At 37.8% G+C, this 19,287-nt stretch overlaps 1 protein-coding gene across 1 annotated transcript in view; it reads left to right on the forward strand.

Moving 5' to 3' along the window:
* Nucleotides 1-19,287, forward strand: part of GTF2F2 (general transcription factor IIF subunit 2) — a 153,005-nt gene that overhangs the window by 112,284 nt on the left and 21,434 nt on the right. The window contains exon 6 of the mRNA XM_024755610.1: nucleotides 12,006-12,105. Within this exon, the coding sequence (XP_024611378.1) occupies nucleotides 12,006-12,105 (100 nt within the window). The remainder of the gene's footprint in view (nucleotides 1-12,005; nucleotides 12,106-19,287) is intronic.

The following is a 19,287-nucleotide window of genomic DNA, read 5'->3' on the forward strand; positions in this document are numbered from 1 at the left end:
TCGCGGGCTCTAGAGCACAGGCTCAGTAGTTGTGGCGCACAGGCTTAGTTGTTCCGCGGCATGTGGGATCTTCCCGGACTAGGGCTCGAACCCGTGTTCCCTGCATTAGCAGGCAGATTCCTAACCATTGCGCCACCAGGGAAGTCCCTCAGTTCTTAATAAATCTATCCATAGACTCTATATAAGAGAAAATTTGCATGTTGGCCAGGTCATGTCAGTGTTCACAGTTCCCCACCAAATGATACCAAACCAGAAGCCTATTTATCAGTCAGTGGATAGGTTTTAGGAGCTTATAAAAGTGGGGATTGAATGTCTCTTGAGAGGGCTGGCAACAAGAACTGACAAAATTGTGAAAATAGAAAACCTTAGTGTAATAACTGCTCTCAGCACTTTATCAATGTGGTGAACATTTGAGCACTAGTGTTTCTGCTATGAAACTGAGTTAATTTTATTATATTAATGGTAATTTCTAGCAGTTTCTCTTTTAATTTTTAAAGAATTTTATCCACAAAGGTAGAACCTATGTGAGACTTAAGCTCTCAAAACCAAATTCAACTTTAAATTAATGAATAAATTTCAATCCTTGATGAAAAGAAAAGGCTTTTGCATTCTGTTTATTAAACACTTGATTATTAAAGCGTTTTTAACAAGATGTGTATGATGTGATTCGAGACTATTCAAGGGCTTCGCAACCCCCAGTACGCCACGCTGAGCTGCCACACTGACTGTTTGGCCCGCAATTCTCTCATCCTGTCGTCCTCTGAGTCACACATCCCTGTGGACTTCTGTGGGCTCTTGTTGTTCATGAGGACTCCACAAGGAAACAGAAGACGGGAGTCAGTTCCTGAGCTGGGCAGGAGAGTTCAGGCAGCAGCAGCCGCTAGAATTAGTACTTGGGCAACACCCACCTCCTGCTGATGAAAGTGATCTGGGAGAAGAGATGGGTGGTGAAATCTGAGTGGCATGAGTGAAACGGTGATGTCAAGAAGATCTCTGAACACCGTCTAAATGGATCTGCCTCACACAAAAGTGTACGCGGGTCAGTGTGGATAAATGTTGGATATAAAATTCTAAACTACTCCTTAGCGACTATGGGCAGAAAGGGGCCCAAGTACTACTGTTCAATGTTTCCTGCAGGCATTAGCCTCTTTGGCCGATGAGGTAAAATAATGTGTATGAAGTAATCTAGAGCGATTTAGAAAAACTAGAGAAAATCAAGGGGTCCTAGAGAAACCTAGAGAAAATCAAGGACTAAAAAGGTCCAGGAGGTGGAAAAATAGGGCCACTCACCTCAGTGAAATAGATATCCACAATAAAGGGAAGGAGAGGAATAAAACAGCTACTTCATTCAGTTGCACCCACTATGCAGTTTGTCTGGAGGTGACCCTGTCTCCTGGGAAGAAAAATATTTACATAACCTCCTTGAATCATGCTTTAATATGAGGAGGAAGATGGGGAAAGATATTTTTGAAACTAATATTTAGTTTTAAAATGGTTGTGAGGTATCTGCATAACTTAGGAAGATGTTCTGCTCAAATGCATTTTTCTACTTTTGTTAAACTCATGTTCTGGTCACTAATGGTTGAAGGTCATATATGAGAGATTGATTGGAGTGCCCTAAGGATTAACTCCAAAAATATTTAGACTACATCTGAAATCCAGTAAATTTTAAAAATCTGATATATGAACAGTTACCCAAAACTGTAAGCTGCCCTATTGCTGTGGTTAAATTATAATTAGCTCTAATTAGCACTTCCATGAGTATTACACATTTTACCTGCAGCTGAATGGCATTTGGAAAGAAATTTTCTTATCCTTGAAAAGGTCAAAGGAGATCAAAGAAAAGTGCTTTTTATCTGATGTAGCCAAATATCCCCCATCAGGGTAAAGGATGAACACAGATTCCATAAATCTAATCAGTGAAGCAGATAATCATTAGAAGTTATGTTTATTCAAATAACTTCCATACATTTCTGTTTAGTGTGGCTACTGAAGTGATTACAGTAAGTAAAATAATAATACAATGTACTGAATGCGTCCCATGGGACAGGCCATTTATTGTCTTGTAAAGATTATCTCACTTATTTCTGTTGTTGTAATTCTCCTTTTTCCCCATGAGAGCACCAAGGTGTTGAAGAGATTGACTAACTTGACCAAGGTAACACCTAATAGTAGAACTGGACCTTAAAACTGGAGTCTGGGTTCCGACCCTACCATACCATGATATGGTACATTCTTTCTAAACTAAGCATCGTTCAGAGTTGTTCTGTGTGCCATAGGTTTGCTTAATCTCTGACTTTTTTTTTTTAATGGGAAATTATCAGCATGAATCTGAATACAAAAGGTATTTCTTTGTTGCCTTTTTGAAAACAGTCATCCCTGGGTATCCATGGGACATTGGTTCCAGGACCCCCTGCAGACACCAAAATTCACAGATGTGCAAGTTCTTTATGTAAAATGGTATAATACAGCTGGACCTTGTTATCCATGTGTTTTGCATCCTCAGATATGGAGGACCCGACTGTATTGAGTTATAAATATGGTTCCTGGTCCTTTTGATAGATAAGCTTTTACCCGCCACCCCTGGGAATCATACCAAATTATTTAGGCTTTTTACTTTTCTTGGAATATGGAGAAGGGAAATAAAATGAAAAGTTCTTAAAAATGAAACAAGTATTTTTGTCATTCATCGTCCTTTGGAGTTTAGGGTAATTTCATTTCTAGCATAAAAAGAGTAGCTACTTGGACATGTGTTGAGAAACAAGAAATTGTCCCTGATTAGCTAAACTTTTTTCCTCATGTGTTTCTGCTTTGTGCCTCTACCAAAATATTGACTAGGGTGTTTGATTAACAGGAAAAGCATAAGCAGTAAAGGGTTTCTTACATCAAATGCTGTTGCTTCCTTCCGCCCCCCCCTTCAACTGCCCCCCTTCTTTTTCCCCTTCCCTATCACACACCCTCTTACGCTGAAATCACAACTTTCTAAGGTAAAAAACAATTTGCTTTCATGAGATGATATAAGAAGTCATGCCTTTCTTGGACTAAAGAAAAAAACACATTGCAAAGAAAAAGTTTCAAGCGACCAAAGTTTATAATTATTTGAACAAAAACTCCGGGCAGCGCAAACCTTAGATACCTTGTTGCTTCCCAGACTCCTAAGAACCAGTTGCATGTGCTGTCTTCCTGACCCACTTCCTCCCATTTGGACATCTGTAGTACTTGCATGCAACCAGAGCACTGGTGACTGGGAAGTAATGCTACTGCTTAGGCTAAAGGTGCCTTCAAGTTCAAGATATTAAGTAGATTACATGAGGAAGGACTATGAGAGAAAAGGAAACTACATAAGATAGTAAGACTGTTCTGGCCATCAGGTAAGATATTTATATTTTGGACTGTTGAGTGGAGATTGTGTTGTTTAGCTCACAGATTAGGTAAACAGATACTCTCCGGAATGTTGGTGATATATGCTCTTCCTGGAGAAGTGAAAATTGGATTGACAGTCTTACCGTGTTTCGGTGAAAAAGAAAAAATTAGGCAAAAATTAAACCAAGACACATAAAATGTCTTCATTACACTGTCATTTATTTTACCTTACCCAACACATACCAGAAACTTGCGGATGGCTGTTGTTTCTAACAAATCTAGGAGAAAACAGGGTGCGTTGTGAATTATCATTTCCCTCGCCAGATGTAGGTCCCTTCCGAACAACTTGCTAGCTAATGTAATGGACGCGTTTTGGACATAATATATTTTCTTAAATAGCTATAAATATTTTAAATTGGGATAGTATATGTTTACCAACTTGAAAAGACATCTGGATTGCCTCATTATGTTTAAGATGCAGTGATATAAGAGCACTGGACGAGGAATATTGAATTTTTTTCCCTTTCAGACAAGCTGTGTGATCATGGGCAAGTCACCCTCACGCTGGGACTTAATTAGTGATTTGAATTATATTACTCTCACGTAAAAGAATTCAACTCAGCATTAAGTCTTTCATTAAGAGGGAACTGTTAGGACTCACCGACCTAGAGAACAGACTTCTGGTTGCCTGTGAGGGGTGGCGGGCAGGGAGAGGATTGGGGGTTTGGGGTTAGCAGATGCCAACTAGTATATATAGGATGGATAAGCAACAAGGTCCTGCCGGGTAGCACAGGGAACTGTATTCAGTATCCTGTGATAAAGCATAATGGAAAAGAATCTGAAAAAGAATATATATGTATATATATCTGTAACTGAGTCACTTTGCTGTACAACAGAAATTAACACAACATTGTAAATCAACTATACTTCAATAAAATTTTTTTAAAAAATCATAGGAGAAAAAGAGGGAGCTGTTAGGTTGAATCATATGAAATTGCTAGTTTTATAAAAAGCCAAAAATGATCAAAATTCTATATTATATAGGAGATATTTTTTGACTGTTTGAGCACGAGTTAAAATGCCCTCTCCTAAGAGGAATCTGGGAGAGTCCATCAGCCAGCTCATGGATCTCAGGATGGCAGCGTGGAATTGGAGGTGCAGGGAATTACAGGTCCTTCAACAAAACTGTGTAGTTTTGATGCCAGTGTTTATGACGCACTTGTGTCATGGCTTTCTTAGATCTAGTTATAATTCTTAGATCTTTGCTGCTGCTTTGCTTAAAACAAAAAACAGGGGCTTCCCCGGTGGCGCAGTGGTTGGGAGTCCACCTGCCGATGCAGGGGACACGGGTTCGTGCCCCAGTCCGGGAGGATCCCACATGCCGCGGAGCGGCTGGGCCCGTGAGCCATGGCCGCTGGGCCTGTGCGTCCAGAGCCTGTGCTCCGCTACGGGAGAGGCCACAGCAGTGGGAGGCCCGTGTATCGCAAAAAAAAAACAAAAAACAAAAACAACTCCCTGGGATATAGATATATGGATCAGAGGACTGCTAACTGGAGGCCTGGTATGGCTAGTGTATGTGTTTTTTGGTTTTGAGGGGGGTTTTGTTTTGTTTTGGGGGAGGAGGATTGCCCTTTTAAAAAAATTGAATTAGTTGGCAGTGTCTAGTGAATGATTTCACATAGAAATCTGACTCTGGATTTTCTTGAATAATTAGGCAATCTGGTAATAGCAGTCTTACGCTCCTGCAGAGTAACCTGGTGCTGAGGGCTAGTTGCCCACTTGGGGTGGAGCTTGTGCTCTGTTTCCAGTTCACCACAGCCCTCACCTCTCCCTGTTACTTTTTCTTCTTTACTTGACAGGCCCCTGTAGACATTTGCGTTGGCGATTCTCTTGCGCTCTCCAGTAGAACTTTCTGCAACGATAGAAGTGTTCTGTATCTGTATTGTCCAGTATGGTAGCCACACGTGGCTGTTGAACACTTAATGTGGCCTAAGGAACTGAGGTTTTAATTTAATTTAAAGAGTTGCATGTTGCTAGTGGCTACTATATTGGACAGTGCAAGCAGGTAATGGAGTTTTTCCCTTTATTGGGTGTTTCCTACAGAGTGAACATTAAACCTTAATATATTTTACAGTCTCTTCTCTTAGATGCCGGATCTAAATGTTAGCATATATCGCTGTAAGTCTTATGATTTTACATTCAAATTACCATCTCTGATTAAATGCAGCCTGATCCTTTTTTCCTCACTTACCACGTTTATATTGCATGCCCATTCTAGGCCGTAGGGATATGAGCAAGGTCCCTGTTTTCATGAAGCTTACAAATAATTCACAGATGTTTCTAAGAGATACTTAATTTTAATATTTACTGTCTGTAATCCTTCTAGTAGTCCTGCCAGATAAGGGTATATTTGATTACTCAACTGCAAGTGCTAAAATTTTTTCAAATCCACATTCTAATAGACTAAAATGTTTTACTATTACTATTCCTCTGAGAAGCTCTCTGTCCTATTGAAGCTTCCTATAAATGTACTGTCTTAAAACTAGGCATCATCAGAACCTTTTTGTATTAGTGAATCAGCTCAGCATACACCTGGTTATTCCCTCACCTGGCCTTTCTCCCAGCCTTCTGTCCACCTGCTCCCAAGCTGGGCCTTCTTCTGAAACTTGTTTTTGTTATCTGACTTAGGGCCCAGTGGGTGTTTTCACAGGCAGTCCCAGCGTTCCGGGCTGTTCCTGCTTCTCCTTGCCCAAAGACTTTTCTCTCTCACCCGGCAAACGTCAGCTTCCTTCTCCCCCTTGGGAGGCACTGTTTACCTCCTTCACTGCTTTACTCTCTCCCTTTCAAAAATGAAATCAGCATCTTAAGAAAATTTACCTTCTTTTGTGAAACCTGTCATTTTAAAAATAGCGTAAATTGCAATCAAAGGCAGCTAGAGCACAAAGGATAGATGAATGCTAAAATAGTGATATTTACATTATAAAATGACTCCTACATTGGCAGCTGCTGATGGAAACATTTGTCATTCAGTGTTTTTGTAGTTGTTTAACTCTATAGTTAATAACCAGATTAGCAAGGCAGTATTACTAAGGGTGTTTTGCTTAGGCAGGAGAATAGTCTATATGTATAAAATCAGGCATTATTGGGAAATTTGTTAATATGGGATTCAGCCTTCGTGATCTAAAAAAGGTGTCCAATAAAGGTCATTTGTTCATATGCTTAGCCAATATTTTTGAGTTACTTTTACATAAGAAGCATTATATGTAGCAGGGAGGTTAAAAAAAAGATCTGTTGACTAAAATTTGTAGACTTCTCTTCCCCAGTCTGCCAACAGCTTATAGCAGTAGAATTTGGATTTTTTCAGTTCCTGTTAGATCTTACCAGTGTTCATACTTTAAAATATTTGGGGATGTTTATGCTACGTTTTTTAAATGAATTTTATATTTTCAAAATATACTAAACAATTTGAGAATTGAATTCCCATTGTAGTGCATAAATCTTAATCAAGTATAATGAAGATCTTTAAGTAACTTTAATAAGGGTAATTATGCACCATGATTATAGCCTAGTGACTAGTGACATTGACTTAATAGGAATATTTTTTTCAGTGTTATAAAGGAGAATGTGCTCTTCTTTCTCTCTCTCTCTCTGTGTGTGTGTGTGGAATTAGGCTAGTTGAAGGCAGGTTGATGAGCAGCAAGGAGAATTAAGTGTTTTTTGAGCTATAATTGATATACAATATTATGTAAGTTTCAGGTGTACAACAAAGTGAGTCACAATTTTTAAAGGTTATATTCCATTTATAGTTATTATAAGAGAATTACTTATTTTGATCTAAATTCAATAAGCTTTTAATTAGAGATGTTATTCTATTATATGGCCTTTTAGGGACTGTATAGATTAACTGCTTGAACCTTTGGGTTAAAAAAAAAGATCTGAGTTCCAGTTCTGTTTTGCCTTCTATAAGGAAAAAGCAAGATTGAAAAGATGTAGGTAAAGCTTTTAACACAGTTTCTAGCAACATAGTAAGTGCTTTAAATGTCTGTTATTTGTTATAGTTGTCGTTTTATTAGTGTTTAAGTTCTTGGGTCACGTAGCCCTTGAGCTTTTTCTTTGATGGGAAAAAATGAGAGATAAAACTGACTCTTTAAATAATAATTCTAGAAAGACTGGTAATTCATTGAGTCCTAGTCTTCTAAGAATGTGAATGTGTCTTCTAAATTGTCCTGAAATGGTGGTAGTAATTAGCAACACGTATTTTTTTTTAATGGTTTGTAAAACAGGGCCTAGCTGTGTCTAAATGATCACATAGTAATAGTTTTCTATTACTTCTTGAAAATAACACCATGTGTTTAAATTTTCTGAAAAAGTTAAGACCCAATTTTTTAAATGGTTGGGACAGCAAAACTTTTAGCTTCCTCCCAGTGCAGCATAAAACCTCTGTGTGTAGTTTGCTGTTCAGCTGTACAAACCAAATATTTCCAAATTAAATTATTTTGTACAAGCCTAGTTTTAAACCTCATTTTGACTTTGAAGGCATGTTGAGGTCAGTGATGTTTAACTTGGCGCTTTGTTCAGTGATGAAGTGGAGTTGCAAATTGTTCTGATGCTTCATGAGATAATGTTAAATGAATTATTTAATGTTAAGTAAAGAACCCTGCTAAATTATTTTAAACTATTCAGGTTAGTTCAAGTATTTTAAGATTTAGTTCTTTAAGAATATGTTATATTTTCAGTCCACAGATTAACCTTTTGAGGTGTTTTGTTTTGTTTTGTTTTAATCTACTTATTTATTTATGGCCGCATTGGGTCTTCGGTGCTGCGCGTGGGCTTTCTCTAGTTGCGGTGAGCGGGGGGCTACTCTTTGTTGCGGTGCGTGGGCTTCTCATTGCTGTGGTTTCTCTTGTTGTAGAGCATGGGCTCTAGGCATGTGGGCTTCAGTAGTTGTGGCATGCTGGCTCAGTCGTTGTGGCTCACGGGCTCTAGAGCTCAGGCTCAGTAGTTGTGGTGCACGGGCTTAGTTGCTTCGCGGCATGTGGGATCTTCCCTGACCAGGGCTCGAACCCGTGTCCCCTGCATTGGCAGGCAGATTCTTAACCCCTGTCCCACCAGGGAAGTCCCACCTTTTGAGTTTTGAATCATAAAGATATCTTCTTTTAATTAAAACAAAACACTTAGACTTGACTTTCTAAATGTATAATAAAAAGGTTAAATTTTAATGTGAGCTTTTTATTTTTTTAAGTTAATTCAGTGTTTTCCTTTATATATTTAAAAGATTAAATACTTTGAGGATAAAAATGGCACGAGTCATGACACTCTATGGATGATGAAATTGGCTTTTAGAACTTTTGTATTAGAATTGAAAGGAAAGTATGCCACATGAACCTGAATCGGGATGCAGTGGCTGAAAATAAATTCTAGTGTAAGAGCATGACAAGAATAAGCTACCATTTATAAAAATGCACTTACCTGAACAAACTGAAACCCCAAGGAATTTTCAAATTGTGAAGTAATGGGAACAATCATTTAATGTAGAAGGAAGAAGCTAGCGCATGCCTCCCTCCTTGAATGCCTCATAAGATCAAATTGTGGAGTGAGGTGATTGAATCAGGAAAGATAATTTAGTGGCAGCTTAACAGGTAGATTACCATCTAGAGAGGCCAAACCCCTGAGAACTGATTGCATTAAGGGGATGGGGCTAAGGTTAGAGCACAGAGAGGTGTTCAGAGACAGGTTGCCACTTGGTTATGGGGGGGGGGGGTTTCCGCCCTTTTTTCAAGGAATTACACATGCTTAGTTCTACCTCTTTGTAAACATTCCTATATCTGTCTTTAATCATTCTTTTCTCTCTAAACACTTATCTCTCAGTCACTTTGAGACATCTTCTCAGCTTGGAGGAGTGATTTCTGCCCAGTCTTTCTCGCCTCACCTCTTACAAGTTTGGATTGCCCTGCTCCAGCTTACCCTCAAATGCACATCTTGGAGTTAATCTTTACTTCGTAGCAGCACACAGTCAGTTGTCATAATATCAACTCCCTGTCCCTCTTCAGTCCTGCAGATAATCAGTTATAGATAAGCGTTTGTTTAATGTTTGTCTTCCACTAACCAAGTCTTTTCTTCAGAGAGAGGCACCCAGTAATCATTTGCTGGATGATTGCCTGTAAGGGGCTCCTTCTAAAGTCTGGTCATGGCACAGCTGGAGCCATGGGGATGCAGATGTGGGAGAACAGTGGATTAAGCTGGAGAGATATCAGGGACTTGATCCCATAGGGACAGGCAGTCATGTAAAGGAGCTTATGTGTCACCCAAGAACAGTTAAGAGGCCATTGAAGGATTGTTAGCCCAAGTCCATCTTTGGGTGGACATCTCCCTTCTAGACCTCTAGCTAGTGCCTTCTTCCTGGTTCATAGAAAGTATATTTGGCCCATGAAAAGCAAAGTAACAAACTACATATGATTTATGGTGACATATACAGTAAGTTTCTAAAGACATTTCTAAAGTACTTTTTTTACACTTCATAAAATAATGAATTTATGTATTTAAAGGATATATATGGATTTATGAATAATTGGAAGGATTAAAATATTTATATTTTAATACAGAAATGGCTATACTCAATTTGGGGATCATAGTTAAAAATAAAACCTGTAGTATTTATAGCTTTCAAATTAAAAAAGCAATTGGTAGATATTTAATATCTTCTGAGGAATTATATCCCTAAAAATAGGCAGAAATAAACAGAGAAATAACTCCAACCAAGTAATTAAATAATAAGAATGTTATAAAAGCAGGTACCTTTTATACTGCAAGTTGTGCCTTTGAAGGAATTTTATTTTATTTTTTTAACGTCTTTATTGGAGTATAATTACTCTACAATGGTGTGTTAGTTTCTGCTTTATAACAAAGCGAATCAGCTGTACATATACGTATATCCCCGTATCCCCTCCCTCTTGCGTCTCCCTCCCACCCTCCCTATCCCACCCCTACTCTTTTGAAGGAATTTTAAATGAAAAGTTTTAGTTCCTGTTCTGTTGAACCAAAGAATTTAAAGTCCCATTAAAATAAAGTAATATGTTGTTCAACATGTATTTTTTTTTTTTTTTTTTTTTGCATTACGCGGGCCTCTCACTGTTGTGGCCTCTCCCGTTGCGGAGCACAGGCTCTGGACGCGCAGTCTCAGCGGCCATGGCTCACGGGCCCAGCCACTCCGCGGCATGTGGGATCTTCGCGGACCGGGGCACGAACCTGTGTCCCCTGCATCGGCAGGCGGACTCCCAACCACTGCGCCACCAGGGAAGCCCCAACATGTATTATTTTTAAATGACCAACATTTTTAAGGCTTTCAAACTAAGAAACGATTTTTCGTTTTCCTTTAAGAAAGTATACTTCCTTTTCTGATTATGAAAGTGGTAGATGCTTATTGCAGAAAATTTAGAAAGCATATGGAAATCTTAAATGCATTCATTCTGCTCTCTTTCTTCCCATTCTTTCATGTTAAGTTCCATTTTCTTTAAAAACCCACCTTCTTTTTTTTGTCTGTATCAAGTAGGTAATTTTCTAACATGGTTCTCAGTTTCTTTGCTGTGACCATTGCATTTCACTAGTTCCTTTTGGGTTCATTTTACTTTTTGCTGAAATGAATCCTTGAGTAGTTCTCTCAGTGAGGATCTGTGAATGATAAACTTTGTTTTTGTACAAAAATATTTTTATTTCACTCTTACTCTTCAATTATAATTTAGCTAGACATGGTTGGCAATTTTTTTTCTATAGTACTTTAAATATATTCTTGTATTCTGATATCTTGCCAATGAGAAGTCTAGAGGTACAGTGGAACCTTCTGTCCTTTAAAAAAAAAAAAAGTCATTTTGAAAGCTACACCATTTTCCCCCTTAAAACATTTTTTAGATTTACTGTGCTCATATACCAAAGAATTAATTTTTAAAATAAGAAGTAAATGGTTGAATGTGAGTCACTGGGTATGGTAATATTTAGTCCAAAACAAAATCTCCTCAGATTGCTATTTGAATATATATATTTATAATATGCTATACCTAGTGTCATAGGTTTATTTTATGGCTCTTTTTCCAAAAGTGATGTTTTCAATTATATTTTAATTTAGATAGATGGAGTCCTACAGTTGGACAACCAATGCTGTCCAATAGAAATGTCTGTGATGATGGAAATGTTATTTATATGCACTGTCCATTAAAGCAGCTACTAGCCACTAGATCCTGAGTGCTGATGTGTCATCTTTTTATCATACGTTAATCTCATCAAATGAACAGACGTTTTGGATTAATACCTTGATTCGTTTTAGACCATGTAACTTAAGATAATTCATTTTTACATGCAAATTTTTCTCTAGAAATTTAAAGCTGATTAGCTTCTTTGTTTTAAAACTTAAAGTTTGACTGCAAAGTATAGGTTTAGAAGGAAGTTGTAGAATTAAATGACATGGTTTGTATGTTTAGCTTATGGTCTGGTTTCTACATTATTGTCATATTCAGTGTGTTTTTGAAGTATTAAGACTGATGTATCTTCTTTATATATTAAGTATTAGTCTTGAAGAATTATAGGAATAACTCTTCAGGTTTCACTCCAGTAAACAAGTAAGTTTGTTAATAATGCCTTCTGTTTTTCAGATTACAAATAGAAGAATCTTCCAAACCTGTGAGGCTATCACAGCAACTAGACAAAGTTGTGACAACCAATTACAAACCTGTTGCTAATCATCAATACAATGTAAGTCTTCATGTCTTTCTTCACTGTTCTGTCTTTAATATCAGACTCTTAGCTTTTGAAAGGACCTCGGCAGTCACATACCTTGCTGTCAGGCGCTTGAGTTATCCAGACTTAGTGAGGAAGTTAACAGTTTGCCAAACATAGAAAAGATAATCACTGTGTATCCTAAATCATACGATGAGAAGAAGGCAACCACTGTTCAAATGACTCCTGAAAAGTTTTTCAAAGAAATAAAACACTTCATTTTTAAATGTTTCTAATGTTTTAGTGTCGTTAATAAATATTAGTTTTGCTGTTTTTTCTCAATACCTTTATAACTGAGAGTTTTTAGTGTTTTGACCAAAAACTTTAAAGGTCATGAAACAATAATTTTTCCCATTGATTATTAAGATGGCTTTGCATAGTTTCAGCTTTTATGGGCATTTTTACGGCCTCACACTACCATTCAAAGCAAGGACTGCCTGTGTGTGTGTGTGTGTGTGTGTATTTAAACCTTTTTTATTGAAGTATATCATATATACTATATTTATTATATATATACACAGCATATATATACACACACACACAGTATGTATTTTCTGTGTGTATAAAATATGTATACACATGTATACATATTATGTATACTTTGTGCCAGGCACTGTTCTTACTATTGTAACTACTGCTACTATCCTTATTTTACAGATGAAGTAACTGAGGCACAGAGAGGTTAGCTTCCTTGAGGTCACACAGCCAGTAATTAGCCAGTCCAGGTGTTGAATCAGATAGTCTGTTTTAAGAGCCTTACTTTTTTTTTTAATTGAAGTAAAGGTGATTTATAATAGTGCATCCGTTTCAGGTGTCCAGCAAAGTGATGTGGCTATGCACATTGTAGGTTATTACAAGATACTGAATATAGTTCTCTGTGCAGTAGGTCCTTGCTGTTTGTTTTATATATAGTAGTGTGTATCTGTCAATCCCATGCTCCTGCTTTATCCCTCCCCCTACTTCCCCTTTGGTGACCATAAGTTTGTTCTCTGTGTCTGTGCGTAGGAGCCTTACTCTTAATGAACCGCTGTGCTGTGTTGTTGTACATTATTAGCAGTGCTGAAAGGGCTGAGGGTTCTGGGTCTTGAAGTACCTGCAGTGTCAGGAGAAATGTGATGATTTTCTGAAAATAAAAGGAAGCCTAAGTTAAGTAGCAATTAAGAGTTGCTAACCTGTGTCCTCCTTTGTTGCTTAAGATTCCTCTTGATACTGAGTTTAGGAAGAAATAAACACTCTTTAAGACTGGCCTTAAAAAAAAAAAAAAAAAAAAGACTGGCCTTAAGTTCCAGGCTTATTCAGTGACGCGGATAGTATCTGCCAAACCACTGCTTTATGATATTTGAATTTCTTTCAGTTATTTTATGTGAAAGGTAGCAAATGCAAGTGCCTCCAGGACCAAGCAGGCATCTCTCTGGGTGGGATGCTGAAATTTAAGAAGATAAATGGTAGAGACTGATGAACTGGAGTGTATGTGCCCCTTCTAAAGACATTCAGATATTAAAAATTGCTACACTGTGTGGATTTAGTCAAGCAAGTCACAATTCAGCTGCATGCACGCAGGCTTTCGTTTTATAGCCTCTGGTTATGTGTCAGGGGAAAAATAAACTAAAAAAGAGGATAGGCAAGATAAGTGGGGACAAACATAAGATAATCCAAGAGAGGTATTTTTATGATGTCTGTTGATTGAGACAAGTAAGTAGAAGTCTCCTTCTTTGTCCTCTTCTATTCCAGTCTTTTCTGCTCTTAGATGGGAATACATACAACCTTCTGGAGCCAAGTGGAAATAGAGAAGTAAAATAGGATAGGCCTTACTTGTCTTTGCCTCTCTTATTCATTAATATGCTTCTCCTGTAGCCCCTGACTATGCTTTTTTCTCCACTTATGGGTCAGGCTTCTGTATACCTGTTTCTACTCTTGTGTAAGTTTTTGTTGCAGTGAGGACAAGGAAGACCACACCTTCCATAGGCTATAAAAAGATATAGCCTTTCTGGAGAGAAGTTTGGTAATTTGTGTCAAAAGCACTATAAAAGGATACATCCTTTGATCTAGCAGTCTTGTATCTAAGAATTTATCATAGTAAGACAAGTGGCCAAAGATGTATATGCAATAGTGTTTCTCCCTATTGCTTAAGATAGGAAAAGGTCAGAAACACTTGTTCCAAAATAAGGATTAGTTCAGTACTTTAAGCTGTTATTTTTTGATGGTAGGCTCTAGAGTGATTTTATCCTAATTTTCCTCTTTATGAAATCTTTTTTGAATTGTTGGAATTGTCACAGTGAGCATGTATTGTCTGAATTGTCACAGTGGGCAGTAAAACTTTTCTGTTGGAATGGGAAAGGGAAGAAAGCTAGGGAAGAGTGTTAGTACTTAGCCATGACAATGTCCTTCCACAGTTATCTAAGGTTTGTCTTCTGTCAGCAAAAATAATATTTTTTTAATGCCTGCTTTATGCCTGAGATACCTACTCTTGGTGAACCAAATAAATAAAATTCCTGTCTTCACGGAGCTACCATTTCTTTCAATTTCTCTGGTCATGCCTTTTCAGACCCCATTTGGGGTATAATCTAGATTTCCTTTGACCTAGTGAGTCCGCATTTGTATATTATAATTGGTTTTTCTTAAATTCCATTATAAGGGTCACTCTTGTTATACTACCACATACCATCATTTCTGAGGCAAAAGGAAAATCTCTCTTAGGTCAGTCAAAGCTGGCACTTTTGCTTAGTATTAAAGCTCTGACCTCTATCTAATTCATATACAGAGTGACATTGACACTGTATCTACCTGTCAGGTATAGAAGATACATTCCAAATGTCATTTTTAGAATGTTTTTCATTGCTTTCTTTCTACTGCTAAAATAAATACAAATATATTGTATATTCTAAACCACTCATTAGGATATAAAGCTATCACATCTCAAGAGGGAGGGGATATGGGGACATGTGTGTGCAGATGGCTGATTCGCTTTGTTGTGCAACAGGAACTAACACGGTATTGTGAAGCGATTATGCTCCAATAAAGATCTATTTAAAAAAAAGAAAAAAAAAGCCATCACATCCACTTTAAAGACTCTTTTTAACATTAAGTGACATTTCAGTTCATGGTAACAGCCTTTGTTAAGGTTGTCATAGCGTAAATGAGTCGTTAATATTAACGTAATTACAGTGGTGAGTCATATAGTAATCTTTGATTAACAGAGATTGACTGTAACTTACCACATTATGTTATTTGAATGTTTAGTGAATTTTTTCCATGGGATTGTATCAAAATGGGTGAAGGCACCTGCATAGCTTTTAAAAGGATATTCAGTATTATAATGCCAACTGTAAGAAGAGTATAAAACTTCTGTTATTATTGTCAGGAACGTTAATTTTTAAGTGATTGAGAAACTTCAATGTAGTTCATTCAACAAGAATGACTTAGAGATTATGTAATCAAGATGTTCAGTTTTATTTATTTATTTAAAAAAATTTTTTTTTAAATTAATTTATTTTTGACTGCGTTGGGTCTTTGTTGCTGCGCGCGGGCTTCCTCTAGTTGTGGTGAGCGGGCGCTACTCTTCATTGCGATGCACGGGCTTCTCGTTGCAGTGGCTTCTCTTGTTGCAGAAGACAGGCTCTAGGTGCGCGGGCTTCAGTAGTTGTGGTGCACGGGCTTAGTTGCTCCACAGCATGTGGGATCTTCCCGGACCAGGGCTCAAACCTGTGTCCCCGGCATTGGCAGGTGGATTCTTAACCACTGTGTCACCAGGGAAGTACTAAGATATTCAGTTTTTTGTGTTTTTTTAAACATCTTTATTGGAGTATAATTGCTTTACAATGGTGTGTTAGTTTCTGCTTTATACCAGAGTGAATCAGCTATACATATACATATATCCCCATATCTTCTCCCTCTTGCGTCTCCCTCCCACCCTCCCAATCCCACCCCTCTAGGTGGTCACAGACCACCGAGCTCATCTCCCTGTGCTATGCGGCTGCTTCCCACTAGCTATCTGTTTTACATTTGGTAGTGTATATATGTCCATGCCACTCTCTCACTTCGTCCCAGCTTACCCTTCCCCCTCTCTGTGTCCTCAAGTCCCTTCTCCACGTCTGCGTCTTTATTCCTGTCCTGCCCCTAGGTTCTTCAGAACCTTTTTATTTTTTTTTTTAAGATTCTGTGTATATGTGTTAGCATATGGTATTTGTTTTTCTCTTTCTGACTTGCTTCGCTCTGTATGACAGACTCTGGGTCCATCCACCTCACTACAAATAACTCAATTTCGTTCTTCTTATGGCTGAGTAATATTCCATTGTATATGTGTGCCACATCTTCTTTATCCATTCATCTGTCGATGGACACTTAGGTTGCTTCCATGTCCTGGCTATTGTAAATAGAGCTGCAGTGAACATTGTGGTACATGACTTTTTTTGAATTATGGTTTTCTCAGGGTATATCTATTTAGGTCTTCTGCCCATTTTTGAATTGGGTCGTTTGTTTTTTTGACACTGAGCTGCATGAGCTGCTTGTAAATTTTGGAGATTAATCCTTTGTCAGTTGCTTCATTTGCAAATATTTTTTCCCATTCTGAGGGTTGTCTTTTCATCTTGTTTATGGTTTCCTTTGCTGTGCAAAAGGTTTTTTTTTTTTTTTTTGCAGTATGCGGGCCTCTCACTGTTGTGGCCTCTCCCGTTGCGGAGCACAGGCTCCGGACGCGCAGGCCCAGCGGCCATGGCTCACGGTCCTAGCCGCTCCGCGGCATGTGGGATCTTCCTGGAACGGGGCACGAACCCATGTCCCCTGCATCGGCAGGCAGACTCTCAACCACTGCGCCACCAGGGAAGCCCCTGTGCAAAAGCTTTTAAGTTTCATTAGGTCCCATTGTTTATTTTTGTTTTTATTTCCATTTCTCTAGGAGGTGGGTCAAAAAGGATCTTGCTGTGATTTATGTCAAAGAGTGTGCTTCCTATGTTTTCCTCTAAGAGTTTTATAGTGTCTGGCCTACCATTTAGGTCTTTAATCCATTTTGAGTTTATTTTTGTGTATGGTGCTGGGGAGTGTTCTAATTTTATTCTTTTACATGTAGCTGTCCAGTTTTCCCAGCACCATTTATTGAAGAGACTGTCTTTTCTCCATTGTATATTCTTGTCTCCTTTATCAAAGATAAGGTGACCTTAGGTGCATGGGTTTATCTCTGGGCTTTCTATCCTATTCCGTTGATGTATATTTCTATTTTTGTGCCAGTACCATACTGTCTTGATTACTGTAGCTTTGAAGTATAGTCAGAAGTCTGGGAGCTTGATTCCTCCAGCTCTGTTTTTCTTTCTCAAGATTGCTTTGGCTATTCGGGGTCTTTTGGGTTTCCATACAAATTGTGAAATTTTTTGTTCTACTTCTGTGAAAAATGCCATTGGTAGTTTGATAGGGATTGCATTGAATCTGTAGATTGCTCTGGGTAGTATAGTCATTTTCACAGTGTTGATTCTTCCAATCCAAGAACATGGTATATCTGTCTCTCTATCTGTTTGTATCATCTTTAATTTCTTTCATCAGTGTCTTATAGTTTTCTGCATACAGGTCTTTTGTCTCCTTAGGTGGCTTTATGATGTTCAGTTTTAAATTCAATATGAGATTGAAATGTTCTCAAACTTTTGCCAGGTGGAGCTATATAAACATGAAGCCCAGTATTTCATTTTAACAGTTGAGGTCCTTTTAATGCAATTTTCAGGACAGAAATAAGGGGGAAAAAAATTTGTACAAAAAATGTTAAAGGAGGTGGAAATGACATATGTATTTGTAAAAGAATATCCATACATACATTTGATCAGAAAGAAACCACTTTGCATTTACCCCCAGAAACATTTTCACTCACCTGTGACACCTAGATAAATTTACATTTAGTATATATGATCATCTCCAAATATTTGAATTCCTACTTTGTACATAGAGCTTTTCTAAGCATTAAATTTAAATTTATCTCTTTGCTTCACAAACTATCTGGGATATGATACCTACTCTTCTTGCCATTCAGAAAGCATTTTGGGAGCCAAAAAGAATGATATTAGTAGCATTATCTCTTAGAATAGTCCTTCCTTGAAAGCTTGGCCGTGAAAACTCACCCTTTAGTAGGATGTGACCTGTCAGGTTTCTCCCTTCGTGGCCTTTCCTCTGCCTTATTAGATCATCATTAAGTTTCTGAAACTTTTTCCAGAGAAAGTTTTTTGAAACACTAATTTTATGAGAATCTCCTTGAAAAAAAGAGTTGTGTAAAAAGAATTGTGTGTTAAAAGAACTTGTAGATTCTGATTATATCCTCCCCCTTCAATATTGACACTGCATTTAACATACTAAAGTTGGGAACCTCTAGGAATTTGTTTAATCCTGCATTTTGTAAACATTTGAACATCACATTCCCCATCCCCCATCCTTTCATGTAGCAAAAACAAACTATGAAAAATAATGGCTGTCAAAATAGGATTTACAAAAAAAAAAAAATAGGATTTACAAAAGGGCCCATTGGGGGAGGGGGAGATTTTGGAACTTATATTTTTCTTGGTTTTTACCTAATAAAGGAAAGAAATTGAGCTCTAGAAATATTTACAATGTGGATTGACCTTGGTACCCTTATGTAGTCCCTGTGCTAATCAGTCATTTTTCATTAGAGGAGTAGAAGTTGTACAACGCAAGGACTTCCCTGGCTGTTTGGTGGTTAAGACTCCAAGCTTCCATCACAGGAAGCACAAGTTCGATCCCTGATCAGGGAACTAAGATCCCACATGCCACATGGTGTGGCCAAAAAAAAAAGAAAGAAATTGTGCAACACAGAGGCGTTGGCATTGGTGCTTTCAGCACCTCACGCTTTTGTTTTCAGCACTTTAGGTTTGGTGCTAAATTTAAGGATTTACAGGTTATAGTATCTATTATTAACTAAATTCAATCTCAAAAAGTGAATAAATGGCTTAAAAAGATTCCAACAGGGACTTCCCTGGTGGTCCAGCGGTTAAGACTTCACCTTCCAATGAAGAGGGTGTGGGTTCAATCCCTGGTCGGGCAGCTAAGATCCCACATGCCTCACGGCCAAAAAACCAAAAAACCATAAAACAGAAGCAATATTGTAACAAATTCAATAAAGACTTAAAAAAAAAAGATTCCAACAAAGAAACTGTAGATTAAAGATAA

The sequence above is a fragment of the Neophocaena asiaeorientalis genome, unplaced genomic scaffold (assembly GCF_003031525.2).
Source record: "Neophocaena asiaeorientalis asiaeorientalis breed wild unplaced genomic scaffold, Neophocaena_asiaeorientalis_V1.1 scaffold59, whole genome shotgun sequence".
Classification (NCBI taxonomy): Eukaryota; Metazoa; Chordata; class Mammalia; order Artiodactyla; family Phocoenidae; genus Neophocaena; species Neophocaena asiaeorientalis.